The sequence below is a fragment of the Uloborus diversus genome, chromosome 3, assembly GCF_026930045.1.
Source record: "Uloborus diversus isolate 005 chromosome 3, Udiv.v.3.1, whole genome shotgun sequence".
NCBI classification, from domain to species: Eukaryota; Metazoa; Arthropoda; class Arachnida; order Araneae; family Uloboridae; genus Uloborus; species Uloborus diversus.
Genome location: NC_072733.1, coordinates 173,106,902 through 173,127,488, shown reverse-complemented (window position 1 = coordinate 173,127,488; position 20,587 = coordinate 173,106,902). Strand labels below are relative to the sequence as shown.

The 20,587-nt window shown below is 32.0% G+C and overlaps 1 protein-coding gene across 1 annotated transcript in view; it reads right to left on the bottom strand.

Moving 5' to 3' along the window:
- Positions 1-19,906, bottom strand: part of LOC129219052 (glycosyltransferase 25 family member-like) — a 52,764-nt gene extending 32,858 nt beyond the window's left edge. The window contains exons 1-3 of the mRNA XM_054853372.1: positions 19,662-19,906; positions 12,534-12,762; positions 3,962-4,026 (exon numbers count right to left, since the gene is read on the bottom strand). Of these exons, the coding sequence (XP_054709347.1) occupies positions 3,962-4,026; positions 12,534-12,762; positions 19,662-19,906 (539 nt within the window). The remainder of the gene's footprint in view (positions 1-3,961; positions 4,027-12,533; positions 12,763-19,661) is intronic.
- Positions 19,907-20,587: the final 681 nt, after the last annotated feature.

The following is a 20,587-nucleotide window of genomic DNA, read 5'->3' as shown; positions in this document are numbered from 1 at the left end:
CATAACTTATATAAACACAAATTGAAGTTGTATTATATCATTCTATGCCCCTTTCTTTAGACTAGGATCTTCCATATATTCTTGAGAAGTGTTTTGTCTCCTTTCATCAAAAATCGAATTTTCCGATTATTTATCTGTTTTGCAATTGTGAAAGAACTATTGAATCTACAGACTTTGTTTTTGGCTTAAATGAAAACCAATTAAATGTACTGTAACAGTATGCCCAGTTTTTTTCAATTAGAGTTGGAATTCATGTCCATATTTGGCATGGAATGTGATTGAAGTATTTTGTTTTTTCGCCGAAAATGGCCAATTTTTGAAGTATGATATCTCCTAAACTATTGGTCGCACAGAACGCCACTTGAGCTTAAATTGTTCAAAATTTAATGCGCTTTAAAATGGATATCCACATTTAACATCAAAAGTTGGATAGTTTAGGAGTTATAAAGGAAAAACTAAAAAAATTTCACAGTTTTTTGCGAATTAAAGCAGCGAGCACAGGTTTTTGAAAACTGCGAACTTAGATTTACACTACCAAACTGACCCAAACATCATATTAAAAAATCAGAACTACATCTCACTTTGCGATTTTAATGTCTAATATGACTGGATTATCCTATGTATTTTAATTTTTAAACTATGCAGTGATATATATTTAAATGTAGGTATAATGACATGACTTACAGGTTGGAAACCCCTAGCGTGATGTCACTCAACCGTGGTCGAGGTCCGTAAAAGGAGGAAAGCGTGCGACGAAAGAAGTGGGCGCTGTTTGTCACGGTGTTCCTGCTACTGGTCATTTTCCTACCCAATAGAAATGTCTCTGCAAAATAGACACATAAGCACTCGATGCTGTGAACATGCAGATGTTGCATGTTGGGCTCAAATGTTGACTGAGAGATGTTTTTGCTTTCCCAACACCGAAAAGAAGTTCAGTTAGCAGCATATACTCTGGAAAAAAATCCTTTTTGAGAAGGTGACCAGGTTCCCTCTCGGGCCGGGTCCTAAGGATTTTGCCCCTGCTGCCCCCCCCCCCTGTCTCGGCGACCCTGCAGACCTGTTCCTGAGACATCCTGGAAGCTGTCTGAACAACAGGGATGGATAAAGGGAGGGGCAATCACCCCTACCTTGAGGGACTCTACACTGGTAATTTTTAGAAAATGAAGTTCAAAAACGCAAATTTAGACGAGTTTCATCGTTGAAAGAAGAAAGGAAGTTCTGGTTTATGACCCTATCTCAGAACTGTTTCTGAATTAAAGTCCAAAACCTTTGTGATCAATATTTTAAAATCAGTATACGTAGTAAAAAGTAAGTAATAAAAATCAATCACCCCTCTCTTGAAAAATTTCTTGATCTGTCCTTGCTGAACAACCAATCTGCTAAAAATTTAATAAACAAAATGTTCCAAAAAAAAAGTTAAAAGAGGTGTTTAGATTCTAAAATGTTTCATAAGTAAACAAAATGACTTGTTTTACAAAATAAAGTATTGTCAGCATTAAAATTTGCAGTTTTAAAACTTAATTCCTAATTGTTACAATCCAAAATGAAAAATTTACTCTCATTCTTTTATTTATTTCAAATATATAGCTTTTTATTTGATGTATGACCACTCTCCCCCACCAGATTCTTTTCTTTCTGTAATAAATATTACAATGCAGCGCTTGTGACGGGTGTGGTGTATCCTTCTGAAAATACAGTAATAACCTATTTTTCCATTTAAATATTTTCTGTGTCAGTTCTTTACTAACAAGTAAAGTTTTATTTATTTATGTATCTTGCAAAATGAAAAAAAAAAAAAACCTCACTGGCCCTAGAAATTTTTTTACAAGTTTTTAACACCTTTAAGGGATCCTGAAAAAAAAGAAAGAAAAAAAACACATTTGAAAATAAAGCCATGAAAAATTGAAATTGAGAGGGAGGTGAGCTTTTCAATTTCTAGGGCCCCCTCCAAAAATTATTTCTGTATCCGCCCCCCTCCCCCCAATACAAGCCCAAGCCGCCTATGGTAACTTCATATACAGTATGAACATTTGCTTTCAGACAATGAACGAAATTTTACTATGAATAAAAGAACAGGAATAGAGAAATTATAATATCAAAAATCCTTCTGATCAATAATTGTCGACTGATAAGTAATTGATCAATTTGCTTATCAGTGATACAATGGAAATGATATACAAGAAAAGAGCAAAAGCCTTTTTTTTTTAAATTCTTAATGATTCGATTCTCTGAAAGAACTATTGTGTTTGGGAAGGCTAGGAAGTTTTTTCTACTTAATAAAGAAAAGGTGACCAGTCTCAGAAGAAAAAAATAACAGACTGACCATAAAAATAAATCATTGAATTAACTCTAGATAGAATGAGCAATAAGTTATCCTTTAAAAGACAATTTATTTTGGCTGTTTCAAGCTGTTAATGAAAATTGTCACAGTTGAAGTTGGCTAAAAAACTGGAACTTTCTCAATGTGAATTTTCAAATTACAAGTGTTTGAAATCATAAAACAAGTTAGATATAAGGGGAAAAGGAACATACAAATGTATTAAGCCAAACTAATACAAAATATTTATGCATTATGCTCACCTCACCTCGGATTACTGGAAATTCGGATTATCCAGAAAATCCTTTCACACTAAAAATTTACACTATTCAGAAGGCACAAGGAGGAAGATCTTTTACTTTCTTATATAAAGAAAAAGAACTATTGTTTTCACGAAAAAAATTTCGCACAAATTTCACTTTTAATAAAAGAATTTTGACTTCTTTTTCACCATATTGGTCCATATTTTTTGCGTGCAAATTTGTGTGCAACCTAATATGTATTTCGACTATGCCGGAATCAATATCGAGTTTTGTCTTAACGTCTGTATCTATGCTCTTACGCGAGTATGTAATGTATGTATCCGGCCTAACACATAAAAGGTTAGTTGATTGGGCTTAAATTTCTTACGTACTACTATTCGTACAGCGTCAGGTTGTGAACCTACTTTTTTGACTGCTATTGTCAAAAAAGCATGTTTACACTTTCTTTGTGGTAAACCAATGATACTTTTACCGTATCAAGTTATTGTCTTTGACGCATCTCTTAATCCATATTTTGCGGTCAATGAATATTTCACTCCATTTAGGGATTGTCATTGACCTCAACCTCTCATTGCCTTTTTATTAATATTTACGTACGTAATTAAATAAGTTTACAGTAGCGAGAAAGTTCCATTTTCAGATTATAATGAAAATCATTCTTAGCAACTACAAAAATTAACTTAAAATGTAAATGAAGCACCTCGGATTAAACGGAACCTTGAACTTACGAGACTCGGATTTTCGAGACCCTACTGTAAATGTATATACATATAAGTTTAAAAAATATTTTAGGACATTCTGTAAATATTTTTGAAAACAGGCAGTGACGGATTTACAGGTTTGGGAGATCCATCCCAACTTATTTTTGGTTCCAGGCCCGTGTCCAGGATTTCATAAAGGGAGGGGTTGAAACCTTTTCCCCTTGTAACTTTCGTTGTCAAAGGAAAACTAACTACGCATGTTGAATAGTTCATTTTGGTTCGATAACTAGGCTTTTTTTTATATGTTTTGCTTTTTTTTTTCTGTACAAATCTTATTTGTACAGTTTAACATTTTGTAAAAGCACACATATTTCTTTTATGCCACCTCATTTTCCTTCTTTTTTTTTCTTTTGTTTTTCCATCAAATAACATTGAACAGGAATTGAATGAAAATAAAAATTTTATTTAAAAAAAAAAGAAATTGCTGTTTCGCATAGAAACACTGTTTTTGTAGTGTGGCCATGGTCTACTGGTCAATGCTTCAGTAGCTTTATGATGAAATATGTATTAAGTAATCCACTCCCCTTCCCACATGAAAATTTAAAATAATGGGCATGAAGAAAGTGATGTAAAACTATAATTGCTAATCAAAAATTATATAAAGAAAACTAGAAACTCACTTTTCTTCTGAAACAAGTTGCTTCAAAGTTTGATTGTTGACCAGAAAAACATCTACATCTAAAACCTAAAAGAAAATAAAATATAAAAACCTTATTTATTTTGATCAACATAAACTTGAAAATAAATACAGAGAAACTTCTATAAACGACCACCTTTATTAATGACCAATACTCTAAGGCATTTTCCTCCCTATCTGCTCAATGTTAAAAATCCTCTGGGAGAGACCATTGAAACCTCTGATAACGACCAGCAATTTCAAAACTCAACACCAAAAAATGAAAGTGGGGTGAAATGAAACGACTGTGAAAATTTTCACAGTCGTACTTGAAATTTGGTTGTTGCTTGTGAATAGAACAAGTTCATTCGTAGGTCATTTTAGTGATTAAAATCTTTTATTTCATTTGAATAGGTTATAAATAGTAGACAGTCTAATGTTGCACTCAGATTGCACTAATAATAATGACATTACACTTTTTGGGGCCAGAAGCTGAACAAGAAACAAAAGTTGGTTCAGAAGAAACAAAAAATTTGAAGCAGACAAATCTTTTCTCACATTTCAAATCGAATCAATTCCTAAATGGAAAAATAATGTAAGAAATACGTTTTAGAAAAGAAAACTTTTAGTTTCTCTATTTATATATATTCTTAACATAATTTTAATGCTATACTGTAAGCAGAACTTAAACGAATATTTCTGTTGGTGCTATTTATGTTGGTTAATTTTTGCATTTTCATAAACAACCTATGAAAGCGACCAACCTCCATTAATACCACTTTTTAGGAACGGAGAGTGGTCACTCTAGAGAAGTTTCACTCTACCTGCAATTTTAGAAACTACAATGACTACTCTTCCAAATGACCAAGAAAAAATAACTGCATTAGAATTATCTTTTTCAAATGTAATCAGACAGATAAAAGCAAACATTTGAGCACAGCATCATTCTAGGTGTTTACAAAACCTTGTGAATAAAAATCATGTAGGATCATTTACATGAAAAAGCATTAGCAAATATACCTAGCTCTTATCTTTCACTTTAAATATAAGGTTGAACTTTCAATGTAAAAATGAAACGTAGTACCATTCAAATAAAAGACATTACCATTTATCATGCACAAAAACAATTACGTACAAGTTTACAACAAGTTGATTTTTACACTCCTGAAGCCAGAATCATAGGGGAAAAGGGAGCCCACACATACGTGAACAATATTTTTCATTTCTTAATTTCTCAGAAAATATCAATTTCTCACAGAAAAAGGCTCCCCATGATTGAACAGCCTTTACTTTGTGCCACGGAATTTTTTCAGATTTTTTAAAAATATTATTCCTTTACGTATGGAGTTTTTAAAAAATTTCTTCAATTGTTCACATGTTCCCCTATGGGGGGGGGGGGGGGAACATGTGAACATGATTGAAAAAAAGGGCAAGCATCATATTTCAATGAAAACTCGTTATAATGAAGCATTATATGTATATGGGTCATTCTTCAAAAAGTGTAACTTTTCTGTCACACGCCTTTTACAGTAAAAACTTCAAGAGAAAAATTCATTTAACAATGCTTTTTATTTTCAGCACAAATATATCTATTTAAACCTGCCAACATTTTTTTAATTGTAATTTTTATTCTAATATATTTTTGGTTCACAGCATGTGAATTCTCACCTCTGTGCCTTGTTACACACCTGGTGTGACTTTATGTTGCTTAATAACTTGTTTAATTAAAAGTATATACAGTTGAACTCTGTTAATACGACCACAGTTAATACAAATCAAGGTTAAAGTGAACACTTCGTTAATTAAGTTTGGTTTACTATTTAATAACATTAAACATGTTATGGATATTACACAGATCAAAATTAAAGTTTCGGTTAAGATAAACAAAACGTCTGACTTCTTCCTGGAAAAAAAATCGCTATTGAGTGCTTCAGTTTTCTTTTTCAGCAATTTTGTATCACTATATAAAGCTCTCCATGTATTCCTTAATTTTGTGAGTAACTTCCAACCCTTTTCTTTTAGTCATCAAGTAGTGACAGCTCTTCTACCTTTAAAAGGCTCAATGATCTAAGTTTACAGGTGGTACTGAACATTTTAAGGGAAAGTGAAACAGCTGTCAACACAGGCATTATCCCCCAATAGTCCTTTACATCACCTGCCTCTGAATCTTGAACACACGCCCTAAGTAGTTTGCTCTCAAGGGGGTGGAAAATATTCTCGACTGCATTGAGCTATTGTGGGTAGATAAGGCCTCAGCTATTCTGATAGAGCTAAAGCTCATTACACCTGTTTACATTTGGACAGATCAGTCTGCTTGGGGAAAAAACTATCTTTTCATTTTGGTATTACCACCTGTCCCCCCATTATCACTTTTCTTTGAATTGGTTCTTCAGTTATCGCTAAAAAAATTTTACACAATAAAAATTACTGTCCGACTATTTCCGACCCTTCTATTTAGTCTCTCCTAGAATATCGATAAAGCAAGTTATTTCATGATGTAAATAAGCTTAGCTTTTTCCGGTTACTGCAAGAAAAAATTCTGCAGTATATATCCTGCTTGGCAGTCCAACATTTCCTATAAACTAAATGTTGCTTTATTTGGTAGCCCATTAAAAGTTAAAGATGGCGAGCTTAAAAAGAAAAGCACTATCAATTCGTGAAAAGATAGATATTGTCAATGAGTTTCAAAGCAATTCTGTTTTAAGTTTACATATGAATTTTTTATTTTCCTCCCATTTTACTTATACATGGTTGGTACGAATAACAGTTAATACAAACAAGTTCTCGAATTTTTGGCATTTCGTATTAACCAAGTTCAACTACACTTATTTATTATTCCTTTCACAAGTGTCTCAAATACTAATTGTTTAAGCATATTAATTTTTTTAATATTGTGTTTTAGTTCGTTTCAGAAGGTTAAGAAATTATTTCACACTAAAAATTCTCACTTCCGTTACCTAAACCTAAAAATGCCAATTCTCATCAACAGATGGCAGAAATGACATCAATTTTTTCCCCATGATACAAGGGAAGCCCCCTTGTTCATTTTCAGTCATAAAGAAGTTGTGAAATTTTTGTCGAAAAACAAGAAGATAGATTTTATTTTAAAAACTAAGTGTGGTTATTGTGAATTCTCACCTACGTGAACTTGAATTTCAGGGATGTAAATTAATGTAAAAAAAGAAGTGTACATGTTTTTTATATGCTTAACATGTGCAGATTGTAGCAACGAAGAAAAAAATTATTTCCCTGAAAAATGTATCCATTAGGCCTAAATTAATGAAAAATTCCTCACCTCTGTGACATCTTATTAATGTCATTATTTTTGATGTTAAAATAAATGATGGAGGGGAAATACATTACTTTTAGGCATTCTACCAAAATTATAAATTATCACTTTATTCTGAAATTTACTAATTTGGTAATACAGTGAAGCACCGTTTATACATTTTTGAAAGGACTGTATGAAAAAAGCGTACAAATGAAAAAAACGTATAGTAGGTATAGGTTAATGTGTATTATACTCTGCAGGGACCAATTTAAAAAACATATAATTGATAAAAATGTATAAAAGAGAAACGTATAAATGGTGCTTCACTGCATGTTAATATTAAACTTTTGTTTAACACACATTTGAACTAAAAGGATAACTAAAGATTAAGCCATACTTTAATTAAGAGAGTTTAATATTAGATTCACACTAATCATTAAAATAGCTCATTGTTTGCGCAATTAACAAAATTATTACTTTGATATTAAATTGGCCTCGATTTTAAAACACTAAACGTTTTTTCTTCTTTTTTTTTTACCTCCATGAACAAGGCATTTTTTTTATTTAAGAGTAAAATAATTGGAATTCAGCTGTGTCATTGTTTATGGTCACTTCTAGTAGGTAACACTTTCATGTAAGAATTTAAAAAAAAAGAGAGAGAACAAAAGATTTTGAAATTGAAAAATATTTTTGTTCAAAAGTTACACTTTCTGGAGAATGACCCATATATCAATTATATTCAAAGGTTTGTAACCTATACTGTGTCAGTTTGAATTGTGCAATAACACACACACTGTCAAATCTTAAAGTTTCATGTTCTAATCACTGGATCAACAAAAAAAAATCTTATAAGACTAAACAATACAAAGAATATTTTACTGTGTAAAGTTTATTCTTGTTTTATAGTGCGTTTAAGTTTCATACAGAATATGGTGATGAATTTTAAAATTATTCTAAACTTCAGTTTTTAGTTAAAGGAAAAAATTTTTTAATTACAGTCAGTTCCCGACTTAGGCGAGGGATGCATTCCGAGACCCTTTGTGCAAGTTGAAATTTCGCATTGTGAAACAACTTATGTTTAGAAATATTTTATTAGCATACCCGATTATTTCAAACATGTGTTAACACCCCTCAAATTGTTTCAAACCATTTCTTAACTATATATTAACATTTCTTTCATAAAGAACTGACGTTTTACTGCATTTTAGAAAAAGCGTTTCCATAAATTACTATTATGAAGCACAAAATCAATGATCAACGAGAGACACGAATTAACACAGTACGGTACTTACATTAAGTACAATACTGCATTATAATATTGGAGTAATCGCCGATTACGTAATCGTAATCTGCGTAATCGATTACATTTTTGTGTAATTGTAATCATAATCATAATCTGTCAATGGGACACTCGTAATCTTGTAATCGTAATTTTAATCAAGTGTTTCTTGCATAATCGTAATTGTAATCTAAGTTTAGATAATCGTAATTTTGTTCCATAATCGTGTAATCCCAACTTCCTGAAAGTGAAAACTTTCAAGTTGCGTTTCTACAATGCTATGCAGACGATGGGATCTGGACTGAGGAAAAGATAAGACTTCAATAGAAACGTACAAAGGACTAGACAGCAGAGCCTTTAGGCCCTGCTGCTAAAAGGGCTCGTTGGCCAAGGGTCATAAACATGCCGCATCTTAGTGGGTTTTGTACCCTGTAGGTGTCATTGACAGAACGCGTCCCCAAGTTGGATTGGTCATCAATTTTCCTTTTCATCTGTGAATGACAGACAAACAAGCGGAGCTACCGCCTCAGAAAGAGAACAATATCAACAGTGCTGTACGAACACATGTTTTCGTTTCGACAAAGTTCTAAAAAAACAGTTTTATGCCTTTGGTGGGTTTTTTTTTTTACTTTCACTGGCGGAAGAGGATTAATTTTGTCAAAAGAAGAGCGAATTTGGATTTGCATTTCAGTGCTCATTCACACGCACTATCTTAGCGGTTCTTTGATTTTTGTAATGACATCACTCTGGTAAGTGATTTTTCAAAATATTTTCACATCTAATTTAATCTTAAATTTATGCTTTATATTTCAATGCTGATACTTTTTAATAGGTATATAAGAGAAAAAAGTTTGCATTTAAAGATTTTAAAAACATTTGTTTTAACCTTTGTAAAAACATTTGTTTTTGAAACTGAGATAAAAAAATATCATTATAAAATGCTTATGCATGTGGGGGAAAAAATAATGCCTGGAAATCATAGCAAAACTTATTATACTCATTTTTACTTTTTAAAGTGCTTTCCAATTATATTGCTTTAAGAGTGTTCAAGCACTATCTTGAGGACCTCCTGACCAAAAATTTGCAATACTCTAATACGACAGCAAAAAAACTGTTGTCAGCACTAACTTCTAGAATGAGTCACTATGAAGAATTGGAAGCATTTCAAGTGGCTTCATTTTTAGACCCAAGGCTCAAATACAACTGGTACGATTCAAGCACAAAAAATAAAATAAAAGAAATTATCGAGGAAGAAATAATGTCTAACAAAGACTGTCATAACATTTGCACTGAATCAGAAGATAAGGACACAAAAGATGTGTCACCAAAACATCCTGCAAAAAAAAAAAGGGAAATTGTTCGCATTTTTAGAAAAACCAGCCAGCACTTACAAAAATAATAATTCCTTAATACAGGAGAAAATCGGAAGCGAAATAAATGCGTATGAAACTAGCGTACCAAGTGGGCATAATATTGATCCCCTAGAGTACTGGGGATCCAATATTCTATTCATGTATACCCATTACTGAGCAAAATTGCTCCCAAGTACTTGTCAATTTGTGCATCATCTGCACCTGTTGAGCGGTTATTCAGTATTGCTTGAAAGTTTTATACCTCACAGAGAATGAGGATGAAACATGATACATTTAAAGCATTGGTATTATTAAAATGCAATAAAAAATTGTCTTGATTGCAGTATTTATTTTGAACATTTATTTTCCTATCATTTATTTATACTATTTGGATATATTTTAATACTATGCATGTTTTGCAAAATTAAATACATAGGGTTTTTTTTTTTCAAAAAATAAGTTGAATTAAATAATATTATAGCAAATTGTAGAGAATAGAATGCAGAAATATAATACATAAATTTTAGAAACTATTGGTTGTATGAAAAATAATAATGAAAATTTAAATCATGTACAAAATGCATTATAATGTGGCAAGTCATTTGGATATGGGACACCTAATTACCTGTGCAGGATATATGGTCAAAATAGTTATGTAGCATTTAAAAGCACAATCAAAAATCATAATTTTTTAACTATGACATTGTTGCCGCAAAATAATAATAAGAATAATATAGTATATGTGTGCATGTATTTTCCTCTCACGAGTCTGTAATCGTAATCAAAATCGTAATCGGCACATCGTAATTGTAATCGATTACATTTTTGACATAATCTAATCGTTGCTGCAATCGTAATTACGTTTTGGCAGAGGATTATAATCGTAATCATAATTGTAATCTCCTATTTTTCGAGCTGGTAATCATAATCGTAATCGATTACATTTTCTCGTAATCAACTCCAAGCCTGCACTGAACAGTAGATATCGCAAACTTAATTATAATTTTTAAAATGATGAAGATGATTCATGGCTTATGCAGTGTGGGAACACCCCTCTTTCTAACCTCTTTTCACAATGAAAGAGGCGCTTCCATTTTCATGATGTTTGTATTTTGCTTATGCACAACTCTGCGAGCTTCAGTATTAAAACTAAGTTTTGAAAGTCTACGGATTTCCTTTTCTTCTTTTAACTATATGTATCGAAGATTCACTCATACTGAATTGTTGTGCTACTTTTGAAATATATTTTAATTTTTCAAGCGTATTGAGAATCTCAACCTTTTCCTTGATGGTCAGAAACTTTCTCTTTTTCTTTCCATTTTCGCCAACTTTAGATGAAAAGGTGCATTTGGGAACTATTCTATTTTATCAACGTTCATATGTAAAATGAAAAAAAAGTTAAGACTCAGAGCAGTTATTTGTTTAAACTTTAAGCTAAAGCAAAGCGTTGTTTAGACTAATGCATTGAGTGAACTTGCGCTTCCAGTGATGCTAAAGGGATGAAAGTTCATTCACAAACCTAATATTTAGTGTCAACCCTCCACCGCTCCTTTCCGAAAAAAGTTTCATGTTACAGACGAGCAATTTGTGTCTGCAATAAAAAATTAATAACTTACGAAAAACTCGCGTTATAGCCATTTTGCCTAAGTCGGATCGTGTTGTAGCGGGATCCGACTGTATAAATAGTTTTCCTTGCAAATATTGTATGCCACTAAATTTTTCGTCAACTACAGTCGAGCGCACTTATTAGAATATTGGTTAAAAGAATATCCTGCTTAATATAATACATCTTTAATGCACCAAACCAATGTAATGTGTTATTTTAATCCCGATTAATGGAATATCCCGCTTATTAGAATACTTTTTCTTGGCAAAATGGTTATTCCATTAAGCGGGTTCGACTGTATTTAGTAATTAAAGAATTTCAAAAAACAACAAAATAAATAATGAATAACTATGTAATAATAATTAACAATAAATTTACAAACTGATTGCAGCAAAATAATAATTTTAAATCTTTACATCCCTTTGAACACTTATAATAAACTTACACTAATATTTAAATTGTGGAGAGAATATGGGAACTGTTTATATGTGCCCCTACATGTTGTTCACAAATGTCTCGTCACCTACCTTAGAACTAATTTTTAAAAATAAAGAATTTTTAATTTAGTTGCTAAATTTAAACATTGGCATAAATTTACCTAAATGTTCATATAACGGTTTGCAATAATAAAATTTAGCTTATTAGTTAGTTTAAAATATGTTTCAAACCAAAGAAGACACTGATAAAAGTACATCAGCATCTGCTAAAACAAAGAAGCTGTCACCACAGGAACATGAAGTGGCTCCTTGCTCAGAAAGTTTGGTTAAGAAGTAGTGCTGGTACTGCCATTACTTGAGAATTTGTAAAGATTTTAATGCAGTGTAGTTAAATTTAGAGCAATACATTCAAATGTTATATTAATTTATAAAAATAAAATCAACTGATTTTAATTAATGATTTTGTTTAAAAACTACTTGATTTAAATCAATGATTTTAAAAAAAAATCACTTGATTTCAATCACGATTTTAATAATGATTTAAATCAATCTGATTTAAATTAACCAACTGTTTTCTACGTATGAAAGCACAATAAATGGACGCGACTGACTGTATATGCATACTACATACCATTATATAGTCAGCCCACATGTTTCGGGCAGCTTGCATAGCATTTTCTTTTAGATGTATTATATGCTTAAAATGCATTGGAGACCACTCAAATACTCCTTTTCCATCAGCGAATTCTTCTGGAGAATCATCAAGAATGGAATCTACAGAATGATATTCTTTCCTGTGATAGTCCAACCATGTTTTAATAACATTAACAGTATCATCTATGTTGTGGTCACTTCTGATCCTAGAAGAAAAAAAATACAGTTAACTCTTTCAAATCTGTGGACTTAAAATCCATTATTAACTAAAATCAACATTTGAGATTTCAACTTGATGATAAGAAGCTCTCAGGAATGGATACAAGGGAAGGGTAATGGGGGTCATAACCCTCCTAAACCATTGACATTATTATGCATCTATCATTACTGTATGTGATCCTAATTTAATAATTGCACACAAAATGGATTGATGTAGAATATCCTGCAAATATGTTATTACACATTGTGTTCAAACACTTAATGAATGAAATGTAAGTTTGCCTTAATCTTTTTTAATTTATTAATTATTTGTTTAAGTAAATATTTGAAAGGCACCTTATTCCTGGCCTATTTGGCAATTTTTATTAACACCCACACAGTTCTAGAAATTTTTTGTACCCAAAACTCTTTATGCTTTTCCCGTTTATGTCCCCCCCCCACAAAAAAAATTAGTTTATATCCACCCCAGGAGGCATTGATAAAACATGATTGTATTGAACATAAAACCTGATGCAGTACAATGAAAGTATAGTCAGTACATACATTCAAAATTAATTGTATTTTGCGTACCAAAGCACATGAAAGCAATAAAAAATAGTACTTACACTCGGGTAAACTGATATATTCCCTAAATTATATCTCACTCTTCAATAGAAAATTTAAAACAAAAGCTACAAACTTTAAAATTTTTGAATTTTGGGGAAAAAAAGTCATTTGTTTTGGTTTATTACAGCAAAAACAGATTTTCTAAATTCTTGACTGCACAATTTTAGCATCAGTTTTTCAGCCAACTGTGCCCCATCTTGCCTCTGTAAATATTATAGTAGTTTGTCAACATGTTATAAAGTTGTTTCATGAGTAACTTACGCTAGTGCATTGAGCTCGTCCTCACTTTAGCTTTACTCTTCTCTTTTCCCTATTGCTTTACCTGCAATTGTTTAATTTTTCAGTAAATTATCAACAGTATTTTTTGTCCAGAGACGCTTGCACATAATTGGAAGTTAACTGCACTTCAGTTCAGATTACCTTATACCTTGTTGTTTGCAAACTTAATTTATATTTTTTGCTTGTTGAGATCAAGTTGTGAGCAAAATAATGCACTATAAATAGGAAAATGTTTACTGATTTTTACCTATTTTCTTTTGAAATTTAAATGATCATTTTAATAACTATAAATATGTATTTGTGTCATAAAGTTCTAATATAACATTATGTAAACTTGTTGAGATTAGAATAGTAGAGATTGGTACTGTATTCATATTTAATGATAAAAATACCTAAAAGGAAATACTATGAAACAAAAAAAGTTTTTGTTCAGTTTGTAAGAATCCCACGGGCCGGACAAAATCTGTTCACCGGCCAGTTGTGGCCAGCAGAACATAGGTTAGACAACCATGGTCAAGTTAACAAAATAACTTTCATAGGCGGCTAATGCACCAAAACAGTGGGGGTCAAAGGAGGTGCGAGGTGGACAGGTTAGGTAGACGGTGCCTCTAAAACAGACTTTAAAAAAAGGGGGAAATATAATTTTAATAGTATTATTGATTCAATGACATTCTCTAAAACATTTCAGGACATAGCCTCAAAAATTCAGACAGACGTCCACAGTAGACTCCCTCCTTAAAATACAAAGTGCCATTTTATTTTTTATAAAATTAATAACATGAGAAAAATATCAAACACACTTATTAAGTCAATTCTTCTTTCTTTAAATGCATGAATCAACCAAATTTTTCATTTTCCGATCCGTCATTAATTTTGAACTTGGAAAGGAGGAAAGGCAAAGCCCCTTTATTTTTGAAAGGTGTAAGCCCCTGTACAAGCCCTCCGCCCCCCCAAGAGAAAAAATTAATTTAACTATTTCATTTTTTGAAATTGACTTATATAACATGAAGAAATGTTTTAGAATAATTTAAAAATAACACAAAGGACACAAATCTTACATGAATTTCTGCCAGATTTCTTCTAGAGCGGCAAAAGAGTCAGAGATCAGAGCAACAATTTAACTTACTGGTTTTGAACTGAAAGGAACGTAACACCGCCATTCGTCTATTAATTCTTCTTTGGACGGAATCAATAATTATCAGATTTTTTTTAATTTAATGTATGAAAATGTGCCTAGAAAAGTTATTTCAATCCAGGAAGCTATTTGCGAAATAATTTTTTTTTCAGAACATAAAAAATGTAAAATGAAATAAATCATGTGATAGTTTCTTGGCAAAACCAAAATATAAGGCATGTAGTGTTTATATTTTTAAGAACATATCAGTTAAGGGATCCTGAAAAAAAAAGAAAGAAAAAAAAACACATTTGAAAATAAAGCCATGAAAAATTGAAATTGAGAGGGATGTGAGCTTTCCAATTTCTAGGGCCCCCTCCAAAAATTATTTCTGCATCCGCCCCCTCCCCCCCCGATACAAGCCCAAGCCGCCTATGGTAACTTCATAAACAGTATGAACATTTGCTTTCAGACAGTGAATGAAATTTTACTATGAATAAAAGAACAGGAATAGAGAAATTATAATATCAAAAATCCTTCTGATCAATAATTGTCGACTGATAAGTAATTGATCAATTTGCTTATCAGTGATACAATGGAAATGATATACAAGAAAAGAGCAAAAGCCTTTTTTTTTTAATTCTTAATGATTCGATTCTCTGAAAGAACTATTGTGTTTGGGAAGGCTAGGAAGTTTTTTCTACTTAATAAAGAAAAGGTGACCAGTCTCAGAAGAAAAAAATAACAGATTGACCATAAAAATAAATCATTGAATTAACTCTAGATAGAATGAGCAATAAGTTATCCTTTAAAAGACAATTTATTTTGGCTGTTTCAAGCTGTTAATGAAAATTGTAACAGTTGAAGTTGGCTAAAAAACTGGAACTTTCTCAATGTGAATTTTCAAATTACAAGTGTTTGAAATCATAAAACAAGTTAGATATAAGGGGAAAAGGAACATACAAATGTATTAAGCCAAACTAATACAAAATATTTATGCATTATGCTCACCTCACCTCGGATTACTGGAAATTCGGATTATCCATAAAATCCTTTCACACTAAAAATTTACACTATTCAGAAGACACAAGGAGGAAGATCTTTTACTTTCTTATATAAAGAAAAAGAACTATTGTTTTCACGAAAAAAATTTCGCACAAATTTCACTTTTAATAAAAGAATTTTGACTTCTTTTTCACACTATTGTTCCGTATTTTTTGCGTGCAAATTTGTGTGCAACCTAATATGTATTTCGACTATGCCGGAATCAATATCGAGTTTTGTCTTAACGTCTGTATCTATGCTCTTACACGAGTATATAATGTATGTATCCGGCCTAACACATAAAAGGTTAGTTGATAGGGCTTAAATTTCTTGCGTACTACTATTCGTACAGCGTCAGGTTGTGAACCTACTTTTTTGACTGCTATTGTCAAAAAAGCATGTTTACACTTTCTTTGTGGTAAACCAATGATACTTTTACCGTATCAAGTTATTGTCTTCGACGCATCTCTTAATCCATATTTTGCGGTCAATGAATATTTCACTCCATTTAGGGAGTGTCATTGACACCAACCTCTCATTGCCTTTTTATTAATATTTAGGTACGTAATTAAATAAGTTTACAGTAGCGAGAAAGTTCCATTTTCAGATTATAATGAAAATCATTTTTAGCAACTACAAAAATTAACTTAAAATGTAAATGAAGCACCTCGGATTAAACGGAACCTTGAACTTACGAGACTCGGATTTTCGAGACCCTACTGTAAATGTATATACATATAAGTTTAAAAAATATTTTAGGACATTCTGTAAATATTTTTGAAAACAGGCAGTGGCGGATTTACAGGTTTGGAAGATCCATCCCAACTTATTTTTGGTTCCAGGCCCGTGTCCAGGATTTCATAAAGGGAGGGGTTGAAACCTTTTCCCTTTGTAACTTCCGTTGTCAAAGGAAAACTAACTACGCGTGTTGAATAGTTCATTTTGGTTCGATAACTAGGCTTTTTTTTATACGTTTTGCATTTTTTTTCTGTACAAATCTTATTTGTACAGTTTAACATTTTGTAAAAGCACACATATTTCTTTTATGCCTCCTCATTTTCCTTCTTTTTTTCTTTTGTTTTTCCATCAAATAACATTGAACAGGAATTGAATGAAAATAAAAATGTTATTTTTAAAAAAAAGAAATTGCTGTTTCGCACAGAAACATTTTTCTACTGTGTGAAACGACTAATTCATCCAACACTAAAGACGTACTATAAAAAAACAAAAAGCAAAGTAACCATTTTCCCTGCCCCTAAGTTTTTTTTTTGGGGGGGGGGGGGCTACGTCATTGTCTAATATTCTTTTAAATAATTTTCCCCTGCATGCTTACAGCATTGCCGGACTCTCCAACCATTCCATTTTTTCAAGCACTTAGAAGCGAAGGTGCTTGGGAATTCTACAATTGAGGAAAATGTTAATTGTTAAAGTTGGGGAAATATTAAAGAGGGTGAATACTGTATCAGAGTTTAACTCTAAAATTAATTAAAACTTAAAATACGTTTTGGAAAATCGTTTAATGATTCATTGATTTTTTTTTATTTTTTTTCAATGGGAGGGGTTTAACCCCTAAAACCCTCCCCTTGGACACGGCTCTGTTTGGTTCCCTTTTGTATGTCACATAACACTTTAAAATATGCATTTTTAAATCCATCTTGGGGGTAGTTGTGGGAGCCCCCTTGCACTTTTGATATGGTAAATCCACCACTGAAAACAGAAGGAGATACATGCAAAAGGAGTTCATCCACGTCTAAAATCTGATGGATGTGGTGTTTTCAGATTTAAGTATCCAGATTACAGATTCATGCATGGTGTAACTAGAAGAGGGCCGCTGCTACCAGCAATGGAACCTGATACCAATTTCAATTCCCACCATTGCATATTTTTATATTGTCGCTTTATTTCTTCTCACTCACATACTTCAAAATGAACAGTTTAAAACTGCATTAGCACACAACATCACATGTGATGTTGCATTGTGTAGTTGCTTTTGAATTTTTAAATTTTAATGTAGATTTAAAAACTTTAATTTGAAGTTTGTATAAAAATATATTTTCAAAAACAGTAGTAAAAATTAGGTAATTTGTCATGTCTGAGATAACATGATGTACTATGAATTTTCAGTAAGGCGAAGCCAAAAGGACCAAGGAAAATGTTTGAATTTTGAAATAAAAAGTTCAGTATGTAAAAATTAAAGCAGAACAGTGGTACTGGCATGCTTAAAAAAGTCCAAATATTATTGAATTAAGTGTTGAAATTATTACCACACATGCATATTACACTTGACTTCGATAATCAACAGCCAGGAGGAATTATCGAGTTTCTAGGGTAATTATAAATTAATAATCAAGAATAATACATACATCATATAATCTCCCCGAAAATCGGTTTTTCAATATATATTTAAATTAATTTCCGTACATTTCCATTGCTTTAACATCCAATGAATACAGGTATACCTATCTGGACTACAAAATGGGCATTTAGTTCTTTTTTGTCGAACATTCACTAGCATGTATTTTCATTCTACGTACCTTCTTTGTCGCAAACTTGTGCAAGACTGAGTTAAAATCCAGTCGTAATGTGAGTTGATGCTCAATGCTAAGAATAGCCAGAGAATTTAGTCTGTTTTGTCCAGTTCCTGATTTTATGTTTTCATTTGATTTCCTAATTTACTAAATGCCCTTTCGACTTGGGCGACAATCAAGAGGGGAGAGTGAAAAATTTGCAAAGGGACAAGTTAGAAAAAGATTAGGATTACACATGTTAGGAAATATCGTGTGAAGTTTCCTGTTATGTATATATCTCATTCAAAAGTGCTAGGGGAGAAAGTTCAGTTACTTAACTAAACATTGAAGATTGACAAATGAATCTTTCTAAAGTGAATAATCTCATATCCAAGTAGATTATTGTTGCATACTTTGATAAAAGACAATCAGACATATTTTGCACTTCTTCAACATCAAAAGACATATATTTGAGTATTGACATGAATAGGGAACAAGTTCCCTTAATTTCTTCAAAATATGTGTTTATATCACTAATAATAAAGTCCAAAACCGTTTTTAAATTATTTCTGTTCAAAATAGGTTCACTGGGTATGAGTTCAGTACTTTGACGTACATTGCTTCTTCTTGGACTTCTGCTCCTTCATCAAAAAATGTTTTTCTCTTTTTTTTTTTTTTTGAATTTGGAAGTTTGATCTTTCAGTTCATTTATTCACCTGCCAAAACCTTGTATAAGGAGGCTCTAGGTCGAATGGCCAAAAAGCCATTAACAGGCATTGCACTAAACTAAACTCTGAAGTACATTTTCAGAAACTAATTTTGTTTCTTGAAAATTGCAGGCCAACCATCCTTAACTTTTGAAGGTCTTTTTGGATATCATTTGGAAAATTAAGCTCACATCCAGTGAAATTTCACACGTTTGAATAATCATTTTACGTTCCTCGATACATAACCAAAATGACATAAGCATGCTTTCAAAAGAATTGAAATATTTTTTAATGTTTATGGTTCACTGAATGCCTTCTCGGTTAATTTTAAAGTAAGTTCTTCACACAAACGATTGAGCGCTTTCAATAGTCCTCGACAGTGCAAGGAAATGGATCAAATTATTGGAAAAACAGTTGACATGAACTTGCGAACCCTCCAAAGCTCCGGGCCCCGGGTCCCCACCCAAACTGTGGCCCTAAACTAGAATGAATTTCTGCATTAAATGATAGCAGATTTGGAAAAGATCTGGCAAATTCATGAGAGTATTAATAAAAATACAGTATATGCTACAAAATTTGTTAGGAGAGGGAGAGGTTAAATATTAACATAAAAATATTTGTGAACTAACCATAATGAAATCCGATCACGAGGATAATCGAGCCTTTCTAAATAAGCAAAGAAATTTGGCAAAGTGTGCGCTTTGTTTCGTGCCAACAAAGCAATCATAATGGTTGGCAGTAACTTAGTGTCCCCATCAGAGTCAGACAAACAGTTGACAACATGGTATTGAATGGAAATTATAAATATCAAAAATACGATTACGTTAAAATGTAGGATAAAATTGACTGATTTTGGCACAAATAAAATTGACATTTTCACCAGATTTAATTTTAAACTATGATCATTATTTCAGCGTTCAAATATATTCCCCTTCCTACAAGGGTAATATAAACAAAAAACAACTGAGAACTGACGGACTGATGCGCTTGTGTATAGCAAATCTTCATTTACTGTTAAACACAGAATGTTAACTTTCCCCAGTGCCCCAGAGAGGAAAGATGTAACCGGTATGACAAAAAGCCAACATTCAGGCATGAAAAGATTGGCGAGACAATTTTGGTGAAAAGCGCGTTGAGGATGTCGTAAAGGCAATAGGTCGCCAATACGGAAGCCAGCAGCATCGGATCCCACCGTAAGCAACGCCCCCTAAATACTAAATGCCTATTAACTTCTAGCTTTTAACATAGAGCAAAATGTGTTTGCACGTGATCATGAAGTAGCCAATCAGATTTGCGTATTTCCGAGTTCCTAGTGAACTCTAATGACTTGTAAATACCTTCGCTACTGCCATCTATCGAAGATATGAGAAATTAATAGCTAAATATTTAACAATTTAAATCTGCGTTTGTCAACAGTTTTACCCGCGGATCGGAAAAATATTCGCGGCTCGGTAAAAATTTTTTTGTTTGTATTTAATAAAACAAATAAAGAAAGAAAGAGCAATTAAGAAAGAAGTAATTTATTTAATAGTAATGATATTTAAATGTAAAGATC